Genomic DNA, 23033 nt, shown 5'->3' on the forward strand with positions numbered 1-23033 from the left:
CTATTCTACAATGAGACCAGGGCATCAATAGAAGTGCCAGGCATACGAACTGGAAAATCCCCCAGAATGTCCAAGAATATCTCAGATTCCCTAAAGCAGGCATGTCCAAAGTTCGTTTCAGTTTAATCCGGCCCCTGTGGCAGTTTATTTCCTGGGGTAAAATCCTTTAAAAAAACCCTCAACAACTTTGGTCAGCCCTTTCAGCCGTTCACTTCATCAAATCTGGCCCTCTTTGAAAAAAAGTTTGGACACCACTGCAAAGTCTCCTGGAATGAGTCTCAACCCCTGAACCTGACAATAAGTTTTGTGTGACTATTAAAAGCTGAAGTTATAAAAAACCTGAAGTAGTATTTCAGTTTATGCAGACAAGAAAAAATCCATTAGTACTTTGACAGCAGCTAAGAGTTTATTAAGTGTGTTCCCAAAAGAACCCAAAACTGTTTTTCAAGCTGTGCTACACATAAAGATGCCATCCAATTAAAGGATAGAAAGCACTATTAATGAATAAAAACTCACACAAATGCCAAGGCGCGTTCTAGATGAGGATTAATTAAGAAGGGCCTTTTAATCATCCAAATTTATATCCTGTTCATATCCTGTTCAAAAGCATGTTAAATATGCACACTGCATCTTAAAATCTTCATTTGGGGTCAACAGAGGAATCATGTAGCTAGTTTCTACCACACCATTTCCATCTGATCTTCTGTTACTTCTTACCTTTCTAAGGGCATATCTACACCTTATGTTTAAAGCACATCCAACACACATTTAAAGCAAATGAATTCTCCCCCGCATAATACTAGGAACTGCAGTTTTGTTAAGGGTGTCGGGACTTGTAGCTCTGTGAGGGGGAAAGAAGAGTTCCCAGGATACTTTGTGGAGAGCCATGTTCTTTAAATGTGCATTGGATATGCTTCTTCTTTTTTGGAAGATTATTATTATTAAACATTTTCTTGTTTTACAGAGATATGTGAAATGCCTCTCATTTTAAATGTATGGTGTGGATCTGCCCTAAGACCACAAATGATCTTGAAGGCTAGAACTCAGTGTGCTTTCAGGAGAGCAGTTTTGCTGGCATGCACTGAGCATGACTGACTCTTTGAACTCCCAGCTTTTAGTGCCTGTCTCTGCATCCCCCCATCTATCGCTCCCTGCCCAGTAAATTCTTCTGTGACTGATGCATGCCTGCTCTATCTTCTTTTGGATTCACTCCGATGACAACCCTTGCGCTCTCTCCCTCCCTCTCTTTGGACAGATCACAATGAGGATTGGTAGATGACAGTATCCTGCACTATCTTCAGACAGATATATTATTGCACGCACTCTCAGTCATACGCAAACACACTTTCCAGCCTCCACTACTACTTGCACACACCATTTCCCTTCAAATGTAAAAGCATCATTAAACCAAAGTAGCATTGTTCATTTTTGAATGAGGAATTTGCATTTTATTTCTCACTAGCTGACCTGGCCACGCGTTGCTGTGGGGATTTTATTGGGGGGGGGGAGAATTGATGTCATTTGTGTTTTGAATGAAGATGGTTGCATAACTTGTTTTTGGTTAGTGTTTTGATGTAATATGTTTTTCCGGATGTATGATCTTTGTCCTTGGATTTGTTGTTTTAATTATTTTTGTTTTCTTATGATTGTTTGCTGTGCTTCTCTCAGGGTCCTTGTTTCCCAGGAAAGGGGGAGGATGTGTCCATTCCCCCCTGGACTATGTGGCCCCCCCTTGTGTCTCATCCCTGTGATTACTCCCACCCTGTAGCGACCCATGAGGTATACCATCCCCCCTTCCCCCACCCTGTGGCTCCCCCCACCCTAAGTCAGCCCATGACCTATTCGGGCCCCTCCTCCCCCCACCCCCACCCAGGGCTCCACTCGGGATAGTATTTAAAGTAGAGTAGAGGCCTAGTTTGTAGGCTGTAGAGCTGAGACCTAGTCTGTAAAGTGGAGCCGAGGCCTAGTCTGTAGGTTGTAAAGTAGAGCCGAGGCGTAGTCTGTAAAGTAGAGCCGAGACCTGGTTTGTAGGCTTTAAAGTAGAGGCAAGGCCTAGTCTGTCGGCCTTGGCTTGGGCTAGTATGTAAATGCGAGCCAAAGCCTCCGCCCTGTATCTCCATTCCTTGGCCCCGGCCTGACTCTGTGGGTTGTGTGGTAAGAAGAAGAAGAAGAGTTTGGATTTGACATCCCGCTTTATCACTACCCGAAGGAGTCTCAAAGCGGCTAGCATTCTCCTTTCCCTTCCTCCCCCACAACAAACACTCTGTGAGGTGGGTGGGGCTGAGAGACTTCAGAGAAGTGTGACTAGCCCAAGGTCACCCAGCAGCTGCATGTGGAGGAGTGGAGACAAAGTTCCCCAGATTATGAGTCTACTGCTCTTAACCACTGCACCACACTGGTAATGGCCACCTTGGTGGTTTCAGTTGCTCAGTTGATGACATCATTATTTGGCACCGCCCTTCAGAGCTTTTGCTGGTGACAGCGCACAATCTGCCTTTCTATTGGATGCTGCTGGAGTCTTCAGACCTTCTGCAGGGCACTACTTTTTGTGTTTAATCATTATTTTAGGTGTGAAAGGTGTGGGGTTTTTTGGGGGGGGGGATACGCCCAATCCCTCCCTGATGGGCAAGGTACGCTTTGCCCTGATTTGATGCAATTCGGTTCAGCGGTTATGGTGCAAGGGTGTTACCTCCGCGCACACAGTGTCTACATTTTAATATAGATATTGATTTTTCGCTGGGATTTGTAAACCGTTTAAGAGACTTCTGTTGACATATTGACATATAAAGCAGTGTTTACTGTACAGCTATTAATGGCCCACTACACCTCAAGTTTCTTATTTATTTTATAAAATTCCCTCCCTTCTACAAGAAGAAGAAGAGTTTCGATTTGATATCCCGCTTTATCACTACCCTAAGGAGTCTCAAAGCGGCTAACATTCTCCTTTCCCTTCCTCCCCCACAACAAACACTCTGTGAGGTGAGTGGGGCTGAGAGACTTCAGAGAAGTGTGACTAGCCCAAGGTCACCCAGCAGCTGCATGTGGAGGAGCAGGGACTCGAACCCGGTTCACCAGATTACAAGTCCACTGCTCTTAACCACTACACCACACTTTAATAGCTTATCTTGTCATTTGCTTTTTTATTTCACTTTTTTCATTTCTGTTCTTCCATCCTGGTATCTTAACAAGGACACTCCCTATGCCAAATTGTCTAATGTTATGCATGCTTTGCTCATGTGTGTTTGATAAAGCATGTTATTGTCTAAGTCAGCTCTGTTAAACCAACAGAACCCTGCTGTCTGGTGCAATGAACCAGGACACAGAGCAATGAGGACCCCCAAGCACTAGAATAATTCCTGAAAAGACTTATTGCTTTTTCCAAGTACATCATGTCTTTTGTGTTTTTATGTTGCAAATTGCCATGTGATCTTTGAATGAAGGGTGGTATATAAATTTAATAACAACAACACAGAAAAGTACATTTCAGACATGTTAGATGTAAACTTTGAGCAAGAATGGCAACAAGGGCCAAATAATCAATGGCAGCCATTCACTCTCCTGGAGTCAAGAAGACTACAGCCATACCTCATTTGCGTCTGCTTCACGTTATGTCTTTTCAAGTTGTGTCCCGGGGGGGGATACGCCCAATCCCTCCCTGATGGGCAAGGTACCCGGAAGTACCGGAACGCGCATGCAGACGCGGGGCTTCTGGATGCAAATGCTTCAAGTTGCAGACATGCCTCCGGGATGCATTACGTCCGCAACTCGAGGTTCCACTGTACAGCATATAAGTCTCACTTCAATTCACTCTGGTAGCAAAGCTCTAGCACAGATATGCAGATTGCCGTGTCCTTCAAGGTTCTTGAAAGTAGTTGTCTTAAATTTTGAAAAAAGATAAGGATTTGCTCACTTACCGACTTGTCGTTTGAAAGCAGGAATGCAAGCCGACTAAAAACGGATTACTGGATGCCTGTTCAAACACATGTTTTTCTGTCTGCACCCAATCAATATCCTGAAACAAATTTGATCATTACAATGACAGCTATACAACAGGCTGCAGACAACATCAAGTCAAACACATTTATATTATTCTTGCACACATTTATATCACTACTAAAGCATTTGCTTTAAACTGATGTCCTGACCCATTCAACATTTTCCTGCCTGTATGTGCAAAATATTAAAGTTCCAGAAGCACTAAAAATCAGAAAATTAAGGTTCGGGTAAGTGTATGAGAAAGAGAAAAAACATTCTCTTTCATCCTCACACACCTTACCCTTGAATGAATCATTCTATATAATAGTTAACTCTGGTTAAAATGAACTTGGGGGTGCTCCCTTTCATATAACTTTGACCAAATCCTGATTTAAGTTATCTGTGTTTTTTAAAAATACACATCTTGGTTGTGAGTCCTGGAAGACCTGCTCCCTGCCTTGCAGGCCCTTTTCTACCTGGCCTTGATTGACTTCAGCTGCAGAAGCTGAGGCTGTTGAACAGACTCTTGGACTCAGGTATTTTTAAGTGGGTTTTTTTTTGGGGGGGGTTGCTATTATTGGAATTTTCTGTAGCTGTTATTGATATGAATGTTTTGTATCTTTATATTTGATATTATTTGTGTGGAAACTGTTTGGTTCATTGAGTACTTTTTGATGTTTTTTATTGTTTATGATGTTTGCTTTGTTTGTAATTTACATGGTATTTTGCATGTTGTAAGTTGCCTCGAGGATGGTTTCGGCTATGGAAAGGTTTTGCTTTTTTGCTGACATCTGTCTTTATTGGGAGACAAGATGACATACAAATAAAATTAACTAGTGACTGTTTCTGTGCAGATGGGGTTATATCCATTTCTCATCAGTAGAAAAAACTGTGCATTTAAATCACAGGTGGGGAACCTCTGGCCTGTGGGCCGGTCTCAGCCTGCCAGGGGGTATAACTTGGCCAGCAGGGCCATTTTCCCCAAACCAAGTCCACCTGTCAATCAGATAACATCACTGGGAAATATCAGCTGGTGGATAGGGTTCAAAAGACTGAGTCCTGTTTCATGCTGGAGAAGCAGACCCCTGCAGAGAGGAGGATTGAATCTTCTGCTCATGAGCTGGTGAGTGGAGAGTTCAATCCTGCTTGGTACTGCTTTGCCAGCATATTCCCTAGAAGCTCAGGAGTATACAAGGGATTACCAACAGCCTTTCGTAATTGGCTGAGCCTAGGTCTGCTCACCTTCAGAGACAACAAAGGGCCAAACGACATGCAATGCAATACCCTCTCTGCCAACATCAACTGTATAATAATAATGCCAAGTTCTCCCTTTTTTTAAGGGAAATTCCCTTATGCTGAATAGGCTTCCTCACGAGAAAAGGGAAAACTTGGCAGCTATGAATAATGATGATGATGATGATGATGATGATGATGATGATGATGATGATAATAATTTATTATTTGTACCCCGCCCATCTGGCTGGGTTTCCCCAAAAATTAAAAATACATTAAAATACATATTGTAAACTGCCCTGTGATCCTTCGATGAAAAGCAGTAAATACATTTAACAAATAAATTGCCACATGCAAATTCTGTGGATGAAGGATTTTGGTTTTTTTAAGGGTGATATGATAATAGATCTCCCATAGATTTTGCCCCAAAGTCATCTTGCCTACTGTGTCTAACCAAAATGGCAACAGTTGTTAAGTGTTCATCAGCTGAGGAGGGATGAAATTTATGATCAAATCAACCATACATTCCCCACCTATAATTAATTCTCTTTGCTATGCTTCTGTGATTTCATGTAATGTGCTGAATTAAGCTCTTACCTCATCATCGTGGACTAATTCTTTCTTCACTACTTTCATCGCATAAATTTGATCATTTTTTTTTAACCGCACTAATAGAACTTTGGCATAGCTTCCTCGTCCAATAACTCTGATTAGATCAAAGTCCTGTAGACCAAGCCCCTGAGAGATTTTAATTCCATCCATTCCATCAATAACTGGCTTGAGCTCCTATAAGGAGAGGCAAGCAGGTAAGACACCACATAGCCTTTTGAAAAAAACAAACACTGGCAGCTTAACATACCATAAAAATTGCTAAATACTGCTCCTCCTCAATCATACTTAAATAAATAAAAATATCCTCTCATTTTCAACACTTGTCTTAGGTGAGTGTGAATCATTCTTCTCCAGTATCAGCTTGCTCACAGAGGTCTCATCAGCAGCACTGTTGCTTGTATTTAAAGTGAGTAGCACTTTGTACTGCTATGCAAGACCTGTGCTTCAAAACAGCATTTTAGCGCTTTAGTCAGGAAGCAGGCATTGCCTCCTCTATTCCCCCAAAGGGAAATCCCAGTGAAGGCATGGGGTGTGCACATTCCTTCTCAGTGACTGCAACTTTCCTGGTGCACAGGGCAACACACACAATGGAAATGTTGTGTGACCACAGAGGTGACCACTCGAAGAACATCACTGACAGATAAGTAACCTATCAGTCTTCTTTGTGACCTTTCTGCAGTTTCCTATATATGTTAGATTAGTGAGCTGACATACCTGGGAGGAAAATGTTGCACCCTTGGGAGGTTCTAGACAACAGTGTTTCAGAAACATAGATGGTGTAGACTACATGGAAGCTTTGCACAGCTCCTCTACTGACAAACCTACAATGAAGGCTAGAAATGGCAATTTCCCTGGTGGAATGACCTTTTGGCTTCTAGAGGCATTGGTTGATAAAAGGAGGGTTGAACTATTGGGAGAAAGAGTGAAACTCAGCAGTCCTGTTCAGTTTTGATTGTATATTTTTAGTACTTATATGTTGCTCTTCAGGGCAATGCCCTCCCAAGGTAGCTTACAAAAGATAATTAGTTTCACACAAATAAGAGATAATTTAGTTTCATATACATGGCAGCAGCTCTTAGATGGAGCTGTATCATCGAACAATCGAGGGATGCCTAGGTGCAGTTGCTTTTTCCTCTGATGGCTGTATGATACAAAAGTCATGTGGTGGAGACAGAAGACTAGGCTGCCTGGAAAGAACTGCTCAGCAATTAGATCAGGCATCCCCAAACTTCAGCCCTCCAGATGTTTTTGGACTACAATTCCCATCTTCCCCGACCACTGGTCCTGTTAACTAGGGATCATGGGAGTTGTAGGCCAAAACATCTGGAGGGCTGCAGTTTGGGGATGCCTGAATTAGATCATATAACTCCAGTAATGTACCAGCTCCATTGTTTACCTGTTTTACCCTGTGCTAAACAGTCTAGGAACAGTTTACCTCAAATACCACTTCTCTGATATGAACATTCCCAAACTCTAAACATAACCTTCAAAATCCATTACCAAAGAACTCAGAAGGGATGGTGCCTTTTCAGTGGTAGTGCCCAAACTCTGGAATGCCCTTCCAGAGGAGATCTATTAGGCTTCCTTCCAGCTCATGCATAGGCAAACTTGGCCCTCCATATGTTTTGAGACTACAATTCCCATCATCTCTGACCACTGGTCCTGTTAGCTAGGGATGATGGGAGTTTTAGTCCCAAAACATCTGGAGGGCCGAGTTTGCCTACGCCTGTTCTAACTTTTAAGGCTTTTTGAAAAAACTCCTGTTTAAAGCAAGCTGTTTAGTGCTCTGTTTCACCATAAATGTTGCTGTTTATTTGATTTAATTTTAAACTGCTCTTCACCAGAGTGGTTTAAAATATGTGCAATTAAACAAATAAAACTAAGGAAATATAAAAACCTAGGTAAAAGGCTAAAGGTAAAAGACCCCTGGATGGTTAAGTCCAGTCAAAGGAGACTATGGGGTGTGGTGCTCATCTCGCTTCAGGCAGAGGGAGCTGGCATTTGTCCACAGACAGCTTTCCGGGTCATGTGGCCAGCATGACTAAACCACTTCTGCCACAACGGAACACCGTGACGGAAGCCAGAGTGCACGGAAATGCCATTTATCTTCCCACCGCAATGGTACCCATTTATCTACTTGCACTGGTATGCTTTTGAACTGCTAGGTTAGCAGAAGCTGGGACACAGCAAAGGGAGCTCACCCCGTCACACGGATTCAAACCACCAACCTTCCAATCGGCAAGCCCAAGAGGCTCGGTGGTTTAGATCACAGCGCCACCTGCCTCCCATAAAAACCTAAGGAACCATTAAGATACTAAAATAATCAGTCTAACAATTTAAGCACAAAAACACAGCAAAAATTCTAATCACAAATACAGCATTATAGTTTCCCAAAGGCCTGATTAAAAAGACACATCTTCATGCTGCACCTAATATTCAATAAGAGGGAGACAGACTTTATAGTCTTAATGAGATTTTTATGGTGCTTTTGATGTCATTCTTAACTTTGTTCATTGCTTTGTGCATAACAATACAGTAATAATACTATTCTGAAATTGACCAGATCAAATAAACAACTGAGAATATGCCCTAATCTGACCTTAGTCCAAAAGAAAATATTTGTCCTCAAAAAAAGATTTTCCCTCTCTAGCGAGAGACTTATGAAAGGTGCCTCTTCGTGACTGTTTATTTTAGAGTACTAGTAATTATTATTTGAAGCAATGTGGGGTTATTTCCCAAACCAAATGCAATGCAAAACTTTAAAATAGTTAAACTATATGTACAATGTTTAATATTTTAACAGTCTATTTTGGTTTGACCTTATGGTACTCTGCTTTTAGCCAGATCAAGGATCTGAACTAGGGAAAGCATTTATATAAGGAGTCTTGATCTAGGATTGACTGCTATTAACAGGAGATTGAACAGAGCTTAAAGATTCCTCTGAATAAGACCAGCGACACATCTCCAGGATGTGCTTTTTAGAATGACTTGTTAGGGCAGTGGGGACAATCAAATGTAAGAATATTAAGGCAGGGGAACCGCACATCCAGTTATGTGTACATCTAACACAACAAATACTCATTTTTCTTAGACAATTGTTAAGAAAATCAATCAATTATTCTGTTTAACTTGTATTTCAGCTTGGGGTTTTAGAAACGATTGCTTTAGGCAGCGAATATATGGGCTGAAAGTAGGACAGTCTAGTGAACTGCAGAAGCCACTCATGTGAACATTACTAGCACTGGCAGCCAATCTAGTGAAGAAAGAAGATGAAGCATTTCAAATGATGTTCTGTTTATTAAATAATTGCCTGGCATCTTTGTTCTTTAAAAGTGATTGTTCTGAAAACACTTTAAGGCTATTTAAAGTGTTTCTGGATTTATCAAGCAGCTACTTGGAGGTTGGGGGAAGAATGGTCCTAGATTGTTGAGATGACCTCTATAAAAAGGAGAGGGTGAGTTTTTTTAGATGTTCAAGCATTTTAAAAAAAATCTCATCTCATAACACATCAAGTTATAGAATTTCTGTAGCTCCAAAACATCTGAAGGGTTGTCACATGGAAATGGAGCAAGCTTTTTTCTGCTGCTCCAGAACCAAGATTCAAATTAGAAGAAAGAATATTCCAACTAAACATTAGGAAGAACTTTCTGGTTTTAAGAGCTGTTTGACAGTAGAACGGACTACTTCAGGTGGTGAACTATCCTTCAACACAGGTTTTTAAACAGAGGTTAAATGGCCATCTGTCAGGGACTCTTTAGGTGTGATTCCTGCATTGCAAAGGGGTTGGACTAGATGACCCTTGCACACCCTTCCTACTCTACAGTCCTATGATTCTATTGTTGCTGGCAATGGAGCGTGCCTCCGGGCATAGCTGCCAAGTTATCCCTTTTTTAAAGGGATTTTCCATTATGCTGAATAGGCTTCCTCGCAAGAAAAGGGAAAACTTGGCAGCTATGCCTCCGGGGGTGAAGTCAAACAGAAGTGACCCTACTGGGACGCAAGCCTGGGCAGTGTGTAGGGAAGTCCAGAGCTGCCCAGACAAAAAGACCCCCACCCTCAGTCTCGCTGATGTGGTCCAAAGGAAAGCAGAGAAATGCATTTGGCATCTGCTTGGCTGCTGGAGTTGCCAGAAGGAAGTGTACAAGGTGCCATCTGACTGTCTTAGGGACTCCGCTCTGGATTTGTGTAGGGTTTACTCCTTAGTCCTTTTCTCTCCCAAAGATATCCCAAAAGACAGTGGAGGTTAGAATCAAAGTCTTACTTCTCCTAGATGGGCTACCTTCCCAGGATGATGAGCTCCATCTGCCCCTCACTTCCCTCAGCACAGGCAGAAATCACCTTCTTGACCAGTGGACCTATTATTGGTCTCATCTGCTCAATCCACCAGAGCCTGTCTTTGCAGGGGAAGTCCTATGATTCTATGAACATTAACTATCTGTATAGTGATTCTTGGGATGCATGAAGGGGGGACCATGCACTGGCATTCAAGCCCATACAAGGGCACTCAATTTGCATCCCACTCAGTATTTTATCTCCTGAAGATAGACCCAACATTTTTCCAGGAACAGTTCTTTTCCATGGATAGCTATTAGAAAACAGGAACCATAGGTTACAGTAGGTAAATGGGACCAGGCAGATTGCATTGATTTCACCACTGCAGGGAGGGGGTTGCAGTTAAGTGTCACCTGGAGGTGGATGGGAGATTGCAACCCTAGAAAGGAAGACTGCTAGAGATGGTGCTAATACAGGAGATGCAACAGGTCTATCTAATGAACCTGCTAGGACCAAAATTAAAGGTTATTTAATTGCTGAAAAAGTATGACAGAAATAAGGAAATGTGCATTCTTAATAGACTGAAGAAAAACCCAACAGTTAAACTTTTTAATAAAACCTACCTCAGAATCATCTTTAATATTGTCATGTTTTCGGGCTGAAGGAATATAAGGTACTGCAAGAGAAAATGACAAAGCAGAATAAAAGCAATCAATACTACTACATAGCCTGATATCCTATCTTCTGAAAGATAGCCACAGCTTTACATGGTTCTCTAATATTTCCAACAAACTTAGGCAACTAGGCCTTTCAGTGGATTCCCTCCTGACATATGAGGATTCATATATCTTTACTCTTATTAAGCAGAGACTGCTTGATATTGAATTCCAGAAACTTCATCCTGCCCAACCTCTAGTATGCTCGCCTGCCTTCCTGGGGCTGCCGCCGCACCAAGGATTGATACCTAATTATTTATATGACCTGGTATCTCCTTTTTATCGCAGAGTATTTATGTTGGCCCGTCTAAATGCTTTTCCATCCTCTGTGTTAGCCGGAAGACTCAAAGGCATCCCCTACTGGAATAGATTATGCCCTTGTGGCCAGAAAGAGGTAGACTCTATGGCTCACATGATTCTGGACTGTCCCCTTTCTAATTTCTTTTATTTTGGCCCCGTCTTATCCTTTATGAGACCTGGAACCCTCCCCAACAAGGAAACAGTGGTCCAGCTCTTGCTGAGGGATGACTTCCCCGAAATTACCAGAATTATGGCCCACTACTTGTCCAGAATTTATGTAATTAAAATCAGTACATCTAGCCTTCAATAATGATAGCTGAGGATCCCTTGTGTGCCTCTTCCTCCTCCTGCTCACCATTATTTCTGTATGATGTAGAGTTACTATTTATACTAATGTCCTATATGTTTTATATGTCTTGTCTTTGTTTTTATATTTTATATATATGCCAATAAAGGTGTTGAAATTGTAATTGTACTACAGTAATACCTCGGGTTACGAACGCGATCCGTTCCGGATCGCAGTTCGTAACCCGAATAGTTCGCAAACCGAGCGCGACGGGCGCCGCCATTTTGCGCATGCGCAAAGCGCGATTTTTGCGATTTTCGTGCATGCGCAAATCGCGCGATCGCGCGCGCGGCTTATGCACACGCGCGTGCGGCGAAAACACTTCCGGGTTTGCGCAGTTCGTAACCCGAACTGTTCGCAAACCGAGGTGGTCGTAACCCGAGGTACGACTGTACTACACAGACTGGCTGCTGATCTCCAGTTCAAGCAGAGGGCCAGCAGTTGCTTGGCATTGAACACAGGAACTTATGTATGCTCTACTACTGTGTGTGCTCTACTACTAAACTATGGGCTTCTCATGGTACAGCCATTCCATAGTCTTGGACCAAACATAGTTGTTCTCACTTTGCAACAGGGTGCAACTGGGAGATCCAAACTACCAATTAAATTTCTAGGGATTTTTACATTTAATGGCACTGTATAATGGCTAGAATAGCTGATTCCCCACCCCCAAACATGTACATTGAGAAAAGAAACATTACTTACTTCCATCACTCTCTTCTGTGGGAATGTCAGCTTCATCATTCTTATCATCTAATTGAGGTTCCTGGGAAGGCATCACAGAATCCTGTAAGAATATATATTACTGAAAACTCACTAATGTTGACTTTCATGCAACTCTAGCATGCTCCCTGAAGACTCTCCCCCCCTGCAGTATGCTTCTCCAATTAACTAGCATATAGCTTGGCATGGAAACAAGCCTTACACTTATTATCTTTTTAAAATAAAACCAGCAGAGTTAAAGATTTCCAAACTTGTCTCATATGAGATTATAGCAACAGCATACAGCAAGAAAGAGTGTAGATTTTGGGGGAGAGGATTAAAAAAGCCCAAGAGATACGACTGCACTCTAAAAATATATTAGTGTACCCCAAGATGTTTGGGCATCATTTGTAAGCTCTTGTATATTGCTGAAAAAAACTCAATTTTTTTGTACAAAGAATTTTAAGTCATGACTGCAAAAAGTAGGTTTGGAAACCAGATTAAAATGTGCTGAAATCTCAGGATTTCTAAGGATCCACCTTCACTAAATGGTATCACTTCATGTAGGAAAGACAGCAGTAGTTCAAGGTGAGACAAACATGTATAACTCTGTGTACATGTTGCAGAACATAGGTCGTTTCCTACATGGAGGAAAATTAGGTAGATAATACAAGTTGTATGGTGCTTTAAATAGGTATTATATTGTCTCCTATCAAGATCTGCTATGAGTTTTTGCCATGGGTTTTGTAGACTTCAATTAAGCATTATGTCATAATCTAACAGGTTTTGTTTCTGAAGGCAAATGCTGTAGTTCTGGTGATGGGGGCATTTATTCTGAGCCCAACTCCGCTCTGGTTCCAATTTACTTTCTGTTGTGGAAAATGTTACTAGCAACTGAATGTACAAAGACTTGTGCAAGGTAGCCAAATGTTTAAGAGCTAATATACACACACCTGAACGTGCACCCTACTGAGTGTTCCAGCTGACAGTTGCCCTGGGATTGCACAGATAAAAGGGCAGCTTACTCTGACCCCATTCATTAGCCAGTAGGGCTATTAGCCTCAAGGACTACTGGGAGGTTGGGTCCCTTTGCCTTCTATCCTGGCAAGATGGAGACCTAACTGGTCACATTCATATGCCAGAGGAGCAGCTGCAGCAGTAAGCTTACATTCTCCTCTCCCTGCTAAAGAGAACACTGTAACTAAGAACTAGCACCCGAGTTTGCTTCTTTCCTACTCTCTCCCTGTCTTTTCTCCTTTTGTGTCATGCCTTTTAGTACGTAAACCTGAGGGCAAAGACAATCTTATTACTGGATTGATGTAAGACATTGTGGGAGACTTTTACAGCTGAAAGGCAAGACAAAGATGCATTAAATAAATGAATAAATAATGGTGCAAAGGAGCATACCACATCCAAACGCACATTTTAACATGCATCCGATTCACACCTACAGATCCTCAGAGCAAGAATATACGAAACACTGAGGAGTTTCCATGGATATTTCAAAACATGGGATGGGAAAGCTGGATAATGCAGGCCTGTTCTTGTCATTAACATAATCCATTATATGAGTCTCTCTATAATGAATAAAATATTTTACTCTGGTATAAATTCATTTTATCCGTATTCACACAAGCAAGTATCCCCCTTTTCAGCCTGTTTGCCAAAATGGCAGACAGCATTTTAAAACCCTTGATTCAAAAGTGCAAGAAAACTTGTTAAACGCATCTTTCCAAGGGTATATTACCAAACCTCCAATATATACTTTAATTTAAAGATATCCCTAAATTTCCCTTGTCTTTTCTTTCAATATTCCAACAATGAAGCATAATGACTCCAGGGATTCTTTCCTGTTTAAGTTGATTTGATAATTTCCTCCACATTTTTAAACCACCCCATCACTTCTAATGTGTGAACAGGACCATTTAGGATCCCTCTGTCCCCCAAGGAAAATTCTGGTTCAATCAATGGTCTCAAAATTCTGAAAACTTTTTAAAGTCCAGATTCACAACCTGATACTTTTATGGAAAAAAATACCTCTCTGCGTTGACAAGACATCTTGCTTACTAATGGGGATTTATTTTTTCTTTCTGCTCAAGGAGTCACAGAAGCCAACAAGCTGACTTATTTCCTTTTTCAAATGCTTTTGAATTATAAAAAAAGAAACATTTTTGGCTAAAAATATTCCTCCTCCTACAAGCAAACCTGCGTCTCTTTGGCCCTCTGCTTGCTGCATTCTAGAACATGCACAGTTCATGGATATAACAGAACCTTCGCAGGTGCAAAGCCAAAATTAAAGATGTGCCCTATTTATGGAGGCTAATCCATCCTCATATCTGAAGATTTTTCAAGTGCCATTCCAAAGCATCCTTTTTTAGATAACATTTTAAGAACTTAATACCTGTAGTTTTAGACACATAGGCACTGTGCAAAATTAAGTTCTATAAATTTTCATGTCATCATGATGTCGTTTTCCCTGGGATTTCCCAAGACAAACATCTGGAAAAGTGGCATATAAATTACCACAGAATGGATTATTTGCTTCAAAAGCCACTTTTGTTTACAATAGAGCAGGGGTGGGCCAACTCCCAAGAGACTGTGATCTACTCAGAGTTAAAAACTGGGAGTGATCTACCCCCTTTTTGGGGGGTTCAGGTCAAAGCTGTTGAGTTTTTTTAAGGAAGGGAAGCCCTGTTTTGGGGGGTTTAGGTCAAACCTGTTGAGCTTCTTTTAGGAGGGAGGGAGGCCCATTTTCGTTTAGGGCTTCAGGTTATAGTTGTTCAGCTTTTTTTATGGAGGAGGAAAATTTTGGGTGAGCTTTTTTTGGGGTGCCAGTGATCTAGCAGTGATCTACCACAGACATCCAGTGATCTACCGGTAGATCACGATCTACCTGTTGGACGTGCCTGCAATAGAGGATCTTGCCTCAGCACATGTTAACAAATACCTTCCACTTTGACTTTTGTTACAACTGCATGTAACTGCAGGCACCTTTTGAGCTATTAAGTAGGACATTCTATACCCAACTTGACTTCATATGCTTTATAAAGCTTTGCATTTATATATAAAGATGTCATTTAGTTTTTGCATTTTCTTATTCTAATTGTTCCTTTTTTCCAGTGACAAATATATAATGCACAGAGCCTATAAAATCTATATTGCAAAAACCTGGAACCAATTTAAAGTAGCAGGAAAGTCCTGAAAGCACAGGCAAGAAACAAACTCCAAAAGCATTCAAAGGATCTTTAATCTAGAAAGAATGAATTCCCAATGGGTTTTGATTTTAAGCCTACAAACCCTAAGCAGAGTGAAAGCTATGGCTGGATAGTTTCTTATGTGGGTTAGCAAGGACGCTAATAAGATCCTGTCAGAAATAACTGACTATACAGGAGGGAAATACATACATATCTATTTTATATGAATGAATGAATTAGATATTAATCCTGGAGAAACTCCCTTGAAGTGAGAATGGCGTGCACAAGAGCATAGATTCAAGTAAGGGTAAGGCAAGATCCTTTTCTAAAGCACTTAACATCTCATATCAAAGCAGGACTACAAGTCAACCTCAATGGAAAGGATTGGGAGATTACCAATTAAAATAATTTAGTAAGGGTTGCATAATATGGCAAAGGATATGGGAGTGGAGTTTATTCCCATAGTTTAAGAGAATATATGTTTATGATAGGGACCCAGGTGGCGCTGTGGTTAAACCACTGAACCTAGGGCTTGCTGATCAGAAGGTTGGCGGTTCGAATCCCTGTGACGGGGTGAGCTCCCGCTGCTTGGTCCCAGCTCCTGCCAACCTAGCAGTTCGAAAGCACGTCAAAACGCAAGTAGATAAATAGGAACCGCTACAGCGGGAAGGTAAACGGCGTTTCCATGTGCTGCTCTGGTTTGCCAGAAGCGGCTTTGTCATGCTGGCCACATGACCTGGGAGCTATACGCCGGCTCCCTCGGCCAATAATGCGAGATGAGCGCGCAACCCCAGAGTCGGTCACGACTGGACCTAATGGTCAGGGATCCCTTTACCTTTACCTTTATGTTTATGATATAAGTGAAAGGCCTTTTATATTATGAGGGACTCAGAATAGCTCAAAGCACCTGAATAAAGTAAAAACATAGGCCCAAGATATTTAAGGCATGGCTGCAATGCTGTAAGTCAAAAGCTATGGGTTTGGCTACAAATTGGCCCGATGCTGAATGAAGGTTGGTCTTCTGTGTGTCATCTTTACTAGAGAACCTTTTCTTCAAACAACAGTGATCTGTTAAACAAGATATCCACCAAATTCTGATTGTGAAGATGGCCTGCATTAAGATTTTTAGATAATTGCTCTTGGTAATAGCATCACAAAACCCAGCCAGATGGGTGAGGTATAAACATATTATTATTATTATTATTATTATTATTATTATTATTATTATTATTATTATTATGATCTACACCAGTTTTTGCCAGCTTTCACACAGCCATAGCTATGCTAGCTGGGGCTGATTAGGGTTATACTCCGAAACATATTGCACATACCAAGCTGGGGATAGCTAGTTTACATAATGAGATGGTGTTTTCATGAAACTTGGAAAATATTAGTGTATAGTGTAAGATAAAATTTAAAACGAGAGGTTCAGATCAATAAGTGTAAATGCAAGTTAACTTTGGCTTTTTGGATAAGTGAGGTGAAGAGAATAGTAATTCTGAAAGGTATGGGCAAAAAGGAGCAGTTTCAACTCAACACCACAACATTTTTGTACTTATTCCAAAACTAAAATACTATTTATTTGAATTTATATACCACCTTTTTACCAAGGTACCCAAGGCAGTTTACAATTTTACAATTCTCCCAGCCACTCACCAGCAGATAAAAATGAAACCCAAGCACCCAACCCTTCGCACTTCCTTCACACAGGGCAGACGGTGTCCAAATTAGGTTCAATAAAACTGCACTCATTGAGTTCTTATCAAATTCATCACTGCCATCCATCTCATGCACCTCACAAGCAGGCTGAGGTAGAAGGAGGCTACAAACACCAGATATTTTAAAATTAATGAACCGCACATCTGTATAGCCTTCAAACATGAAAAAAGTACACACCCCCACTGAAGCTTTGTGCTGGAGCCAAACTTACCATATGCCTTTTGCAGGTCAGTGGGACAAGAATGTGACAGCGTTTATGGACCAATAACTTGCAGTTGATACACTTGTAGCCTTGCCTTCCGAGACCCCATATCCTTTCACTGCACTGGCCACAGTATGCTCTCTAGAAGATGGGGGGAAAGTATGAATCATCTTTCAGGTACACCCACTTAGAGACATCTTCCAGATAAAAGGGGGGGGGGGTTAAAAGCATTTTGCACACTGAAACATTGTTCACAAGTGCAATTTGGCAACTTTCTATAGGACTAATAATAGATTCTCTCATACATAACTTTCACTGGCCAGAAACAGTTGGTCTGACTACGCCAGACCAACACGGCTACCTACCTGTAACTACTACTGTCCAGAAAGTTAGGGAGCAGATTATTTGTTCACCAGAAGCAGCAGAGGGAAAGATGGGAAGCCAGGCCACTCCACTGGCTCTCCTGAGACACCCTTTGGCTCCTTTTCTCACTGAATTGTTTCCATCCCAGATGGTCCTCTTTAAGAACCTTGTAACTTTTAGAAATGATGCTCAAGCTTGCTTTTCTGCTACTCTCCCAATCAATCCATCCCTTTTGTCACATGTCTTCTAGACTTTAGGCCTGAGGGCAAAGATGGGTCTTATTTTTTCTTGAGCTGTGAGTTCCTCTAGGAGCCTTTTTGGCTGAAGAGCAGAATAAACATACTGAAAACAAACAAATAAATCTAGCTCAATACTCTCTACTGTGACTGGCAGCAGCTCTCCAGGATCTCAGGCAGAGCACCCTCTTTCTTGCATTCTACATTTTAACAGGACATACAAGGGATTGAACCTGGGACCTTCTACATGCAAAAAGCAGAAACTCTAACACTGAGCTATGGCCGTTCCTTAGATGATAGCAAACAGAAGCTTGTGCTGTCAACTACTTTCTATGGGGCAAAACAGATACACTAAACACATCACTGAAAATGCTTCTCTTCTGGGGTTAATATTACTTTTGTCAAAGTAAAAACAAACACCTGGCTTGTGCAAAGCTCTCAGGTACAACTATGGAGCTCCGTACATCCAAGCTACTGGCCTGATTTCAGTGACCCACACTTAATACACATGGAAGATTCAAACCAGTCCCCACCAAATATACATCATTCAATGCCCAAATTCATAGTGTAAATGCAAAACCATTCACAAATCTACCACTATTACAGCAAGAGGCATTCTGCTATTATGCCTTCGTACAAACACTTCCTTTTCTGTTCATGAAGCAAAGGCAAAAGATCAGAATGGGTATTCCATTAGCAAAAGAACAATAAGATAACAATGACTGTGCAGTGATTTCAAAAGATGAGGAGCACAACCTGCTATCATGAAGGGATGAGTAGTTCAGTCCAAGCATTGACAGATGCATTAGATGAAGCTGTAGAATTCAAGAGCCTATTTGCTTGAAGCTTTTTTTCCAGGTCAGTGGAACAAGTGAATAGCACCCCATTGTTGGGTTAGCAAGATGCTCAATGAAATTTTATGCCTCTGCAGAACTAAATTGATAAGAATGTGTGTACTGGCCTTTTAAGATGGCCAAAGATCTCCCCCTGCCACAGTTTTGATTCTCCTCCCCTCCCCCCAATATTTTAGCTGTATCATCTTGGTTTAATTTGTTTGATTAAAAGCTGTTATCTGTTTACTTCATAAACAAATCACACACAGATGTTACATACACTTGAGCAGCACTGTGAGAAAACAGAGAAAACCCTAACAGAAAGCTGAAGTGGAAGGTTATCAGCCACAGCTGAGGCTCAAAAAAGTGTTATCTTCCTGCACATCTTCAGGAATCAAAGAAATATGATCAGTGCCGAGTTCCTCAAATTAAGAGGGGCATCTTATCAAGCCAAGATATATCAAAAGGGGAAGTATTTGACTTGTGATATAAGACAGCATCTGTAAAGAATCTTCCAAATTTGTTAGAAGACCTGGGAATGAGAATAATCCAGTTTATTTTGCTGCCTCTGCCCCAGAAGTGGAAGGACAGTTGCCAAAGAAAACCATCTTGTGCAGGCTATATCTAAACAATAAGCATTCTTAAAAGGAACTTGGGGAGGTTTTATTTCTAAATGTTTCTTAGCAATAATGATAGGGTTATCCTTCCTTTAAAAAGAGCAGCAGTAGGATTTTCTATCAAAAGTGTTCCAATAACTCCTGCTCAAAGTGTTTCACTTGGAGCCTAAATTTTTTTGGGGGGAGGGGAGAATCTAGACAAGGAGCCTTTGTTGTTGTTGTTGTTCTTTGCAAAAAATAAAACAGGATTTCCAATAAACATTTTACTTGCAGGCAAATAAATATTTCAGTCAATGCGAACCAATGTTATAATTCACCTGCAAAAGGCATTTACACAAGGTGGGGAAAGCTTATCACCTTCCGATCACCTTCTGGAAACAAGATAATCTAAACATGCAGAAAGAAATATAGCCACATAACAGCTGTCATTAGCCTGCTTCAATATGGCTGCATTTGTAACCTTCAATTTCCGGTAAGCCTCAGTTGCCCTATCCAAAAAAATTAGAAAGTGTGAACTAGTTCTACTTCTTAAAAAAACACACAAGGGCCCAACAAGTGGTCTGAGAAAACCAGACATTGCAGCATTACAGAAGGTTAGCAAGTTTAGCCCTGGCTGGCAATATAGATGGGAGACCACTGCAAGCCTCATGTAAGAGTAAGATTTGCATAATAAATTCATTTTTATAACTTAAGGAAACACATACAACTATAATTCAGTCTGATCACTAACTTCTTCCCTTCCCCCAAAACAAACATTCAAGTTGAGAATAAAGCACCACAGTGTAGTTACTCTGCTGTAGGGGAAGATGAGTTATGACTATCAATCCAATTTCATCCTGGAAAACGCAGGTGATGCAAAGATCTACAGAAGATAACTCCACAACACCCACTATTTTTTATGTTGTGCCAACACATTACCTTGCTAAAAATCCTCCAAATATTCCGAAATACAAATTTTTCTTTCTACAAGATCTAAAATGCTCTTAAAAAACAAAACAAAAACCTCATCATTAGATCTGACATTGCTTTCCCCAGAAGAGAATTAATTCAAACTGAAAGTCAATACTTAATCTTGCACCATAATTCAACACAGTAGCCACTGAACCCAACCTGACTTTGCTTGCAAAGTCACACTTATAAATCTAACTCCATTTTCAGCTTTAAAAAACTGCACATCAGACTTTTTGGCTATGTACACCTTGAACTGGCTTAGCATTAAGAATTTGGATTTGTAAGCCCACCCATATCTGGTTCTCAAATTACAGGGGAGGGTATGGGGGCATTTAGCAAAATCCATAACCACCATCCTGACTCCTCCTAATTTTAGCCAAAATATATTTCCTGTTGTTCTCAAACAGTACCTAAAAAAAATAAAAGGAGCAAGGACCCCTCTAGCTCTTCTGTAATTAAAACACTCACCCATTACTCCCCTTCACAATGTGATTGGCTTATAAAATGAGGGTACATAAGATGCCCCAGTAACAGCACTCCTGAGTGGAAATGGCAAAGAGTGTGCTACAACAACTGAGAAATGAGACTTGCTCCAGCAAAATGTTTTCTAAAATGGAACAGTGGATTGTCAATAACTTCAGCTTTGCAAGGGGGGTGGGGGCTGTCACTCTGTGTGGGTAGAAAGGTTCACAATAAACAAAATTTCATTATTTTACAACTTCCTGGGACAAGAATAAAGACCAGCTGACACTTAAAGCAGAAAGGAAAATTATATATAATAGGGAGCATTTAAAAAAACGTAACTAAGCTACCTAATATCAAAAGCGTATTACTATTTGTCGCTTTGCACTGAAGAATAAACCCTAATTTTCAGGCCACAGTGACAATCATGGGAACAGAAGCCCCTGACTGAGTAGCCCTGAAAGCAGTTCTGTGCCTTGTTAGACGTTACTATGGCCCAATTCACACATTCAACTTACCATGTGGGCGGCCGCTTGAAATGGAGCTGTGTGGGAGCAACTTTGTAGCAAGCCATGTGTGTGAAAGCAGCTCCCCATGCAGTTTGGGTGATTTCATCCGCACCACTGCAAACTGAAATTGCCCACGCTTTATGGGAAGACGTTTCACACAAATAGCTTGCCACAAGGAGATGCATCCACATGGTTCTATTTCAAGCAGCGTAAACACACACACACACACACACACACACACACACATACATATATCCATACATATATATACATATATATATATATATATATATATATATATATATATATATATATTCAGTTTATGAAAGTTTCTTGCCTGCCCATTTCTTATTACAGTGGTACCTCAGGTTAAGAACTTAATTTGTTCAGGAGGTCCGTTCTTAACCTGAAACTGTTCTTAACCTGAGGTACCACTTTGGCTAATGGGGCCTCCCGCTGCCGCCGTGCTGCCAGAGCACAATTTCTGTTCTCATCCTGAAGCAAAGTTCTTAACCTGAGGTACTATTTATGGGTTAGCGGAGTCTGTAACCTGACGCGTCTGTAACCTGAAGCGTCTGTAACCTGAGGTACCACTGTAAATGGTACTGAGACAAGAGGAGGGCCTACAGTCTACACAGTAGAATTCACTGTATCTATGCTGGAGAAGAGATGCTTGCTTTTTCCACTTGCTGGACTCCTGCTTAAAGTGTTCACACAAGAAGTCACCCTGGGGAAACTCTAGACCTAACAAAATTTTGTGGAATACAAAATGACTAGAAGAGGATTGCATTCACAGGTGCAGGCTTCCTAACCTCTCCCCCTATACAGGGGATAAATGACTATAGGCAAAACTTATAAGGACTGGTGTGGGTTGGAAACTGGAGGGTCACATGTTCTGCATTCTTATCCTGTACCTTGACCTCAAACATCTGTACAGGCTAAATCTTTCTGAAATGTAGCTGTAATACCATGTTTTGTGGTGCTGCTTTAGTTTAACAATGATCTGATAGCGTAGCAAATTTTGTAATTTAACCATTAACTGCACCTGTTTTGGTATATTTACTGTAAGGGATAAAGAACATAAAAAGCTATGCATTTGCTTGGGATAAAAGAATCTTTCTTTTACATTCTTGCAGTACATTTGGTCAATTCTAAGCAAGGCCCAAGTCTGTACATTACCCAAATGAGTGAGACCTGCTATTTGTTTTATATTATGCAATATATGGCACACAGAGTGTTAAGCAGAAGTTTTGGCTTTCAGCATGAAATGCGCACTTTTACTTGAAGCAGACTCTTTAATATACCTCAAGCTTTATTTTGTGTGTGCAGAGGAGGCGGAATTCCCACATGAATGTACTGGTATGAGAAAATATATTGGTAAGAATAAAATCAGGGTAGCATCCAATGTTAGTCCTACTCAGAATAGAGCCACTAAAGTGAATGATCATGGCTAACAGTCCCATTAATTTCAGTGAGTCTACTCTGAGTATGCCTTATTTGGAAACAACCCTATACCATTTTATTCCTAAGCAAACTTTCAATTAAAAATACTCATACCATCATAGGTCTGGGTTCCAAATGGCTACCAATATTTGGCATGCATATGGTGGGCTTCTTGACTTTGCTTCTTTTAAACAGTGGGCTCCATCCCTACCATATCACAACCTGCTTTTGAAAGCCCCTTTGTTTTCAAAGAAGCCCAAGCTTGGAATGGATGTACAGAAGGTACTCACAAAGCAGAAGTGTGTGTCTGAAAAATTATAATAGTAGTGTCAGGGGCATTAGCCTTTA

General features: G+C 40.9%; 1 protein-coding gene across 2 annotated transcripts in view; it reads right to left on the reverse strand.

Annotated features, from left to right (window-relative positions):
• Window positions 1-23033, reverse strand: part of PRKCZ (protein kinase C zeta) — a 93628-nt gene that overhangs the window by 11121 nt on the left and 59474 nt on the right. The window contains exons 7-11 of one of the 2 annotated variants that reach the window (XM_035116949.2): window positions 17281-17412; window positions 12160-12220; window positions 10716-10768; window positions 5806-5994; window positions 3915-4012 (exon numbers count right to left, since the gene is read on the reverse strand). In XM_035116949.2, coding sequence (XP_034972840.1) covers window positions 3915-4012; window positions 5806-5994; window positions 10716-10768; window positions 12160-12220; window positions 17281-17412 — 533 coding nt within the window. Of the gene's footprint in view, window positions 1-3914; window positions 4013-5805; window positions 5995-10715; window positions 10769-12159; window positions 12242-17280; window positions 17413-23033 lie in introns of both variants that reach the window. The other variant, XM_035116948.2, reaches the window with a different exon arrangement.

Source organism: Zootoca vivipara, chromosome 6 (genome assembly GCF_963506605.1).
Source record: "Zootoca vivipara chromosome 6, rZooViv1.1, whole genome shotgun sequence".
In the NCBI taxonomy this organism is placed as follows: Eukaryota; Metazoa; Chordata; class Lepidosauria; order Squamata; family Lacertidae; genus Zootoca; species Zootoca vivipara.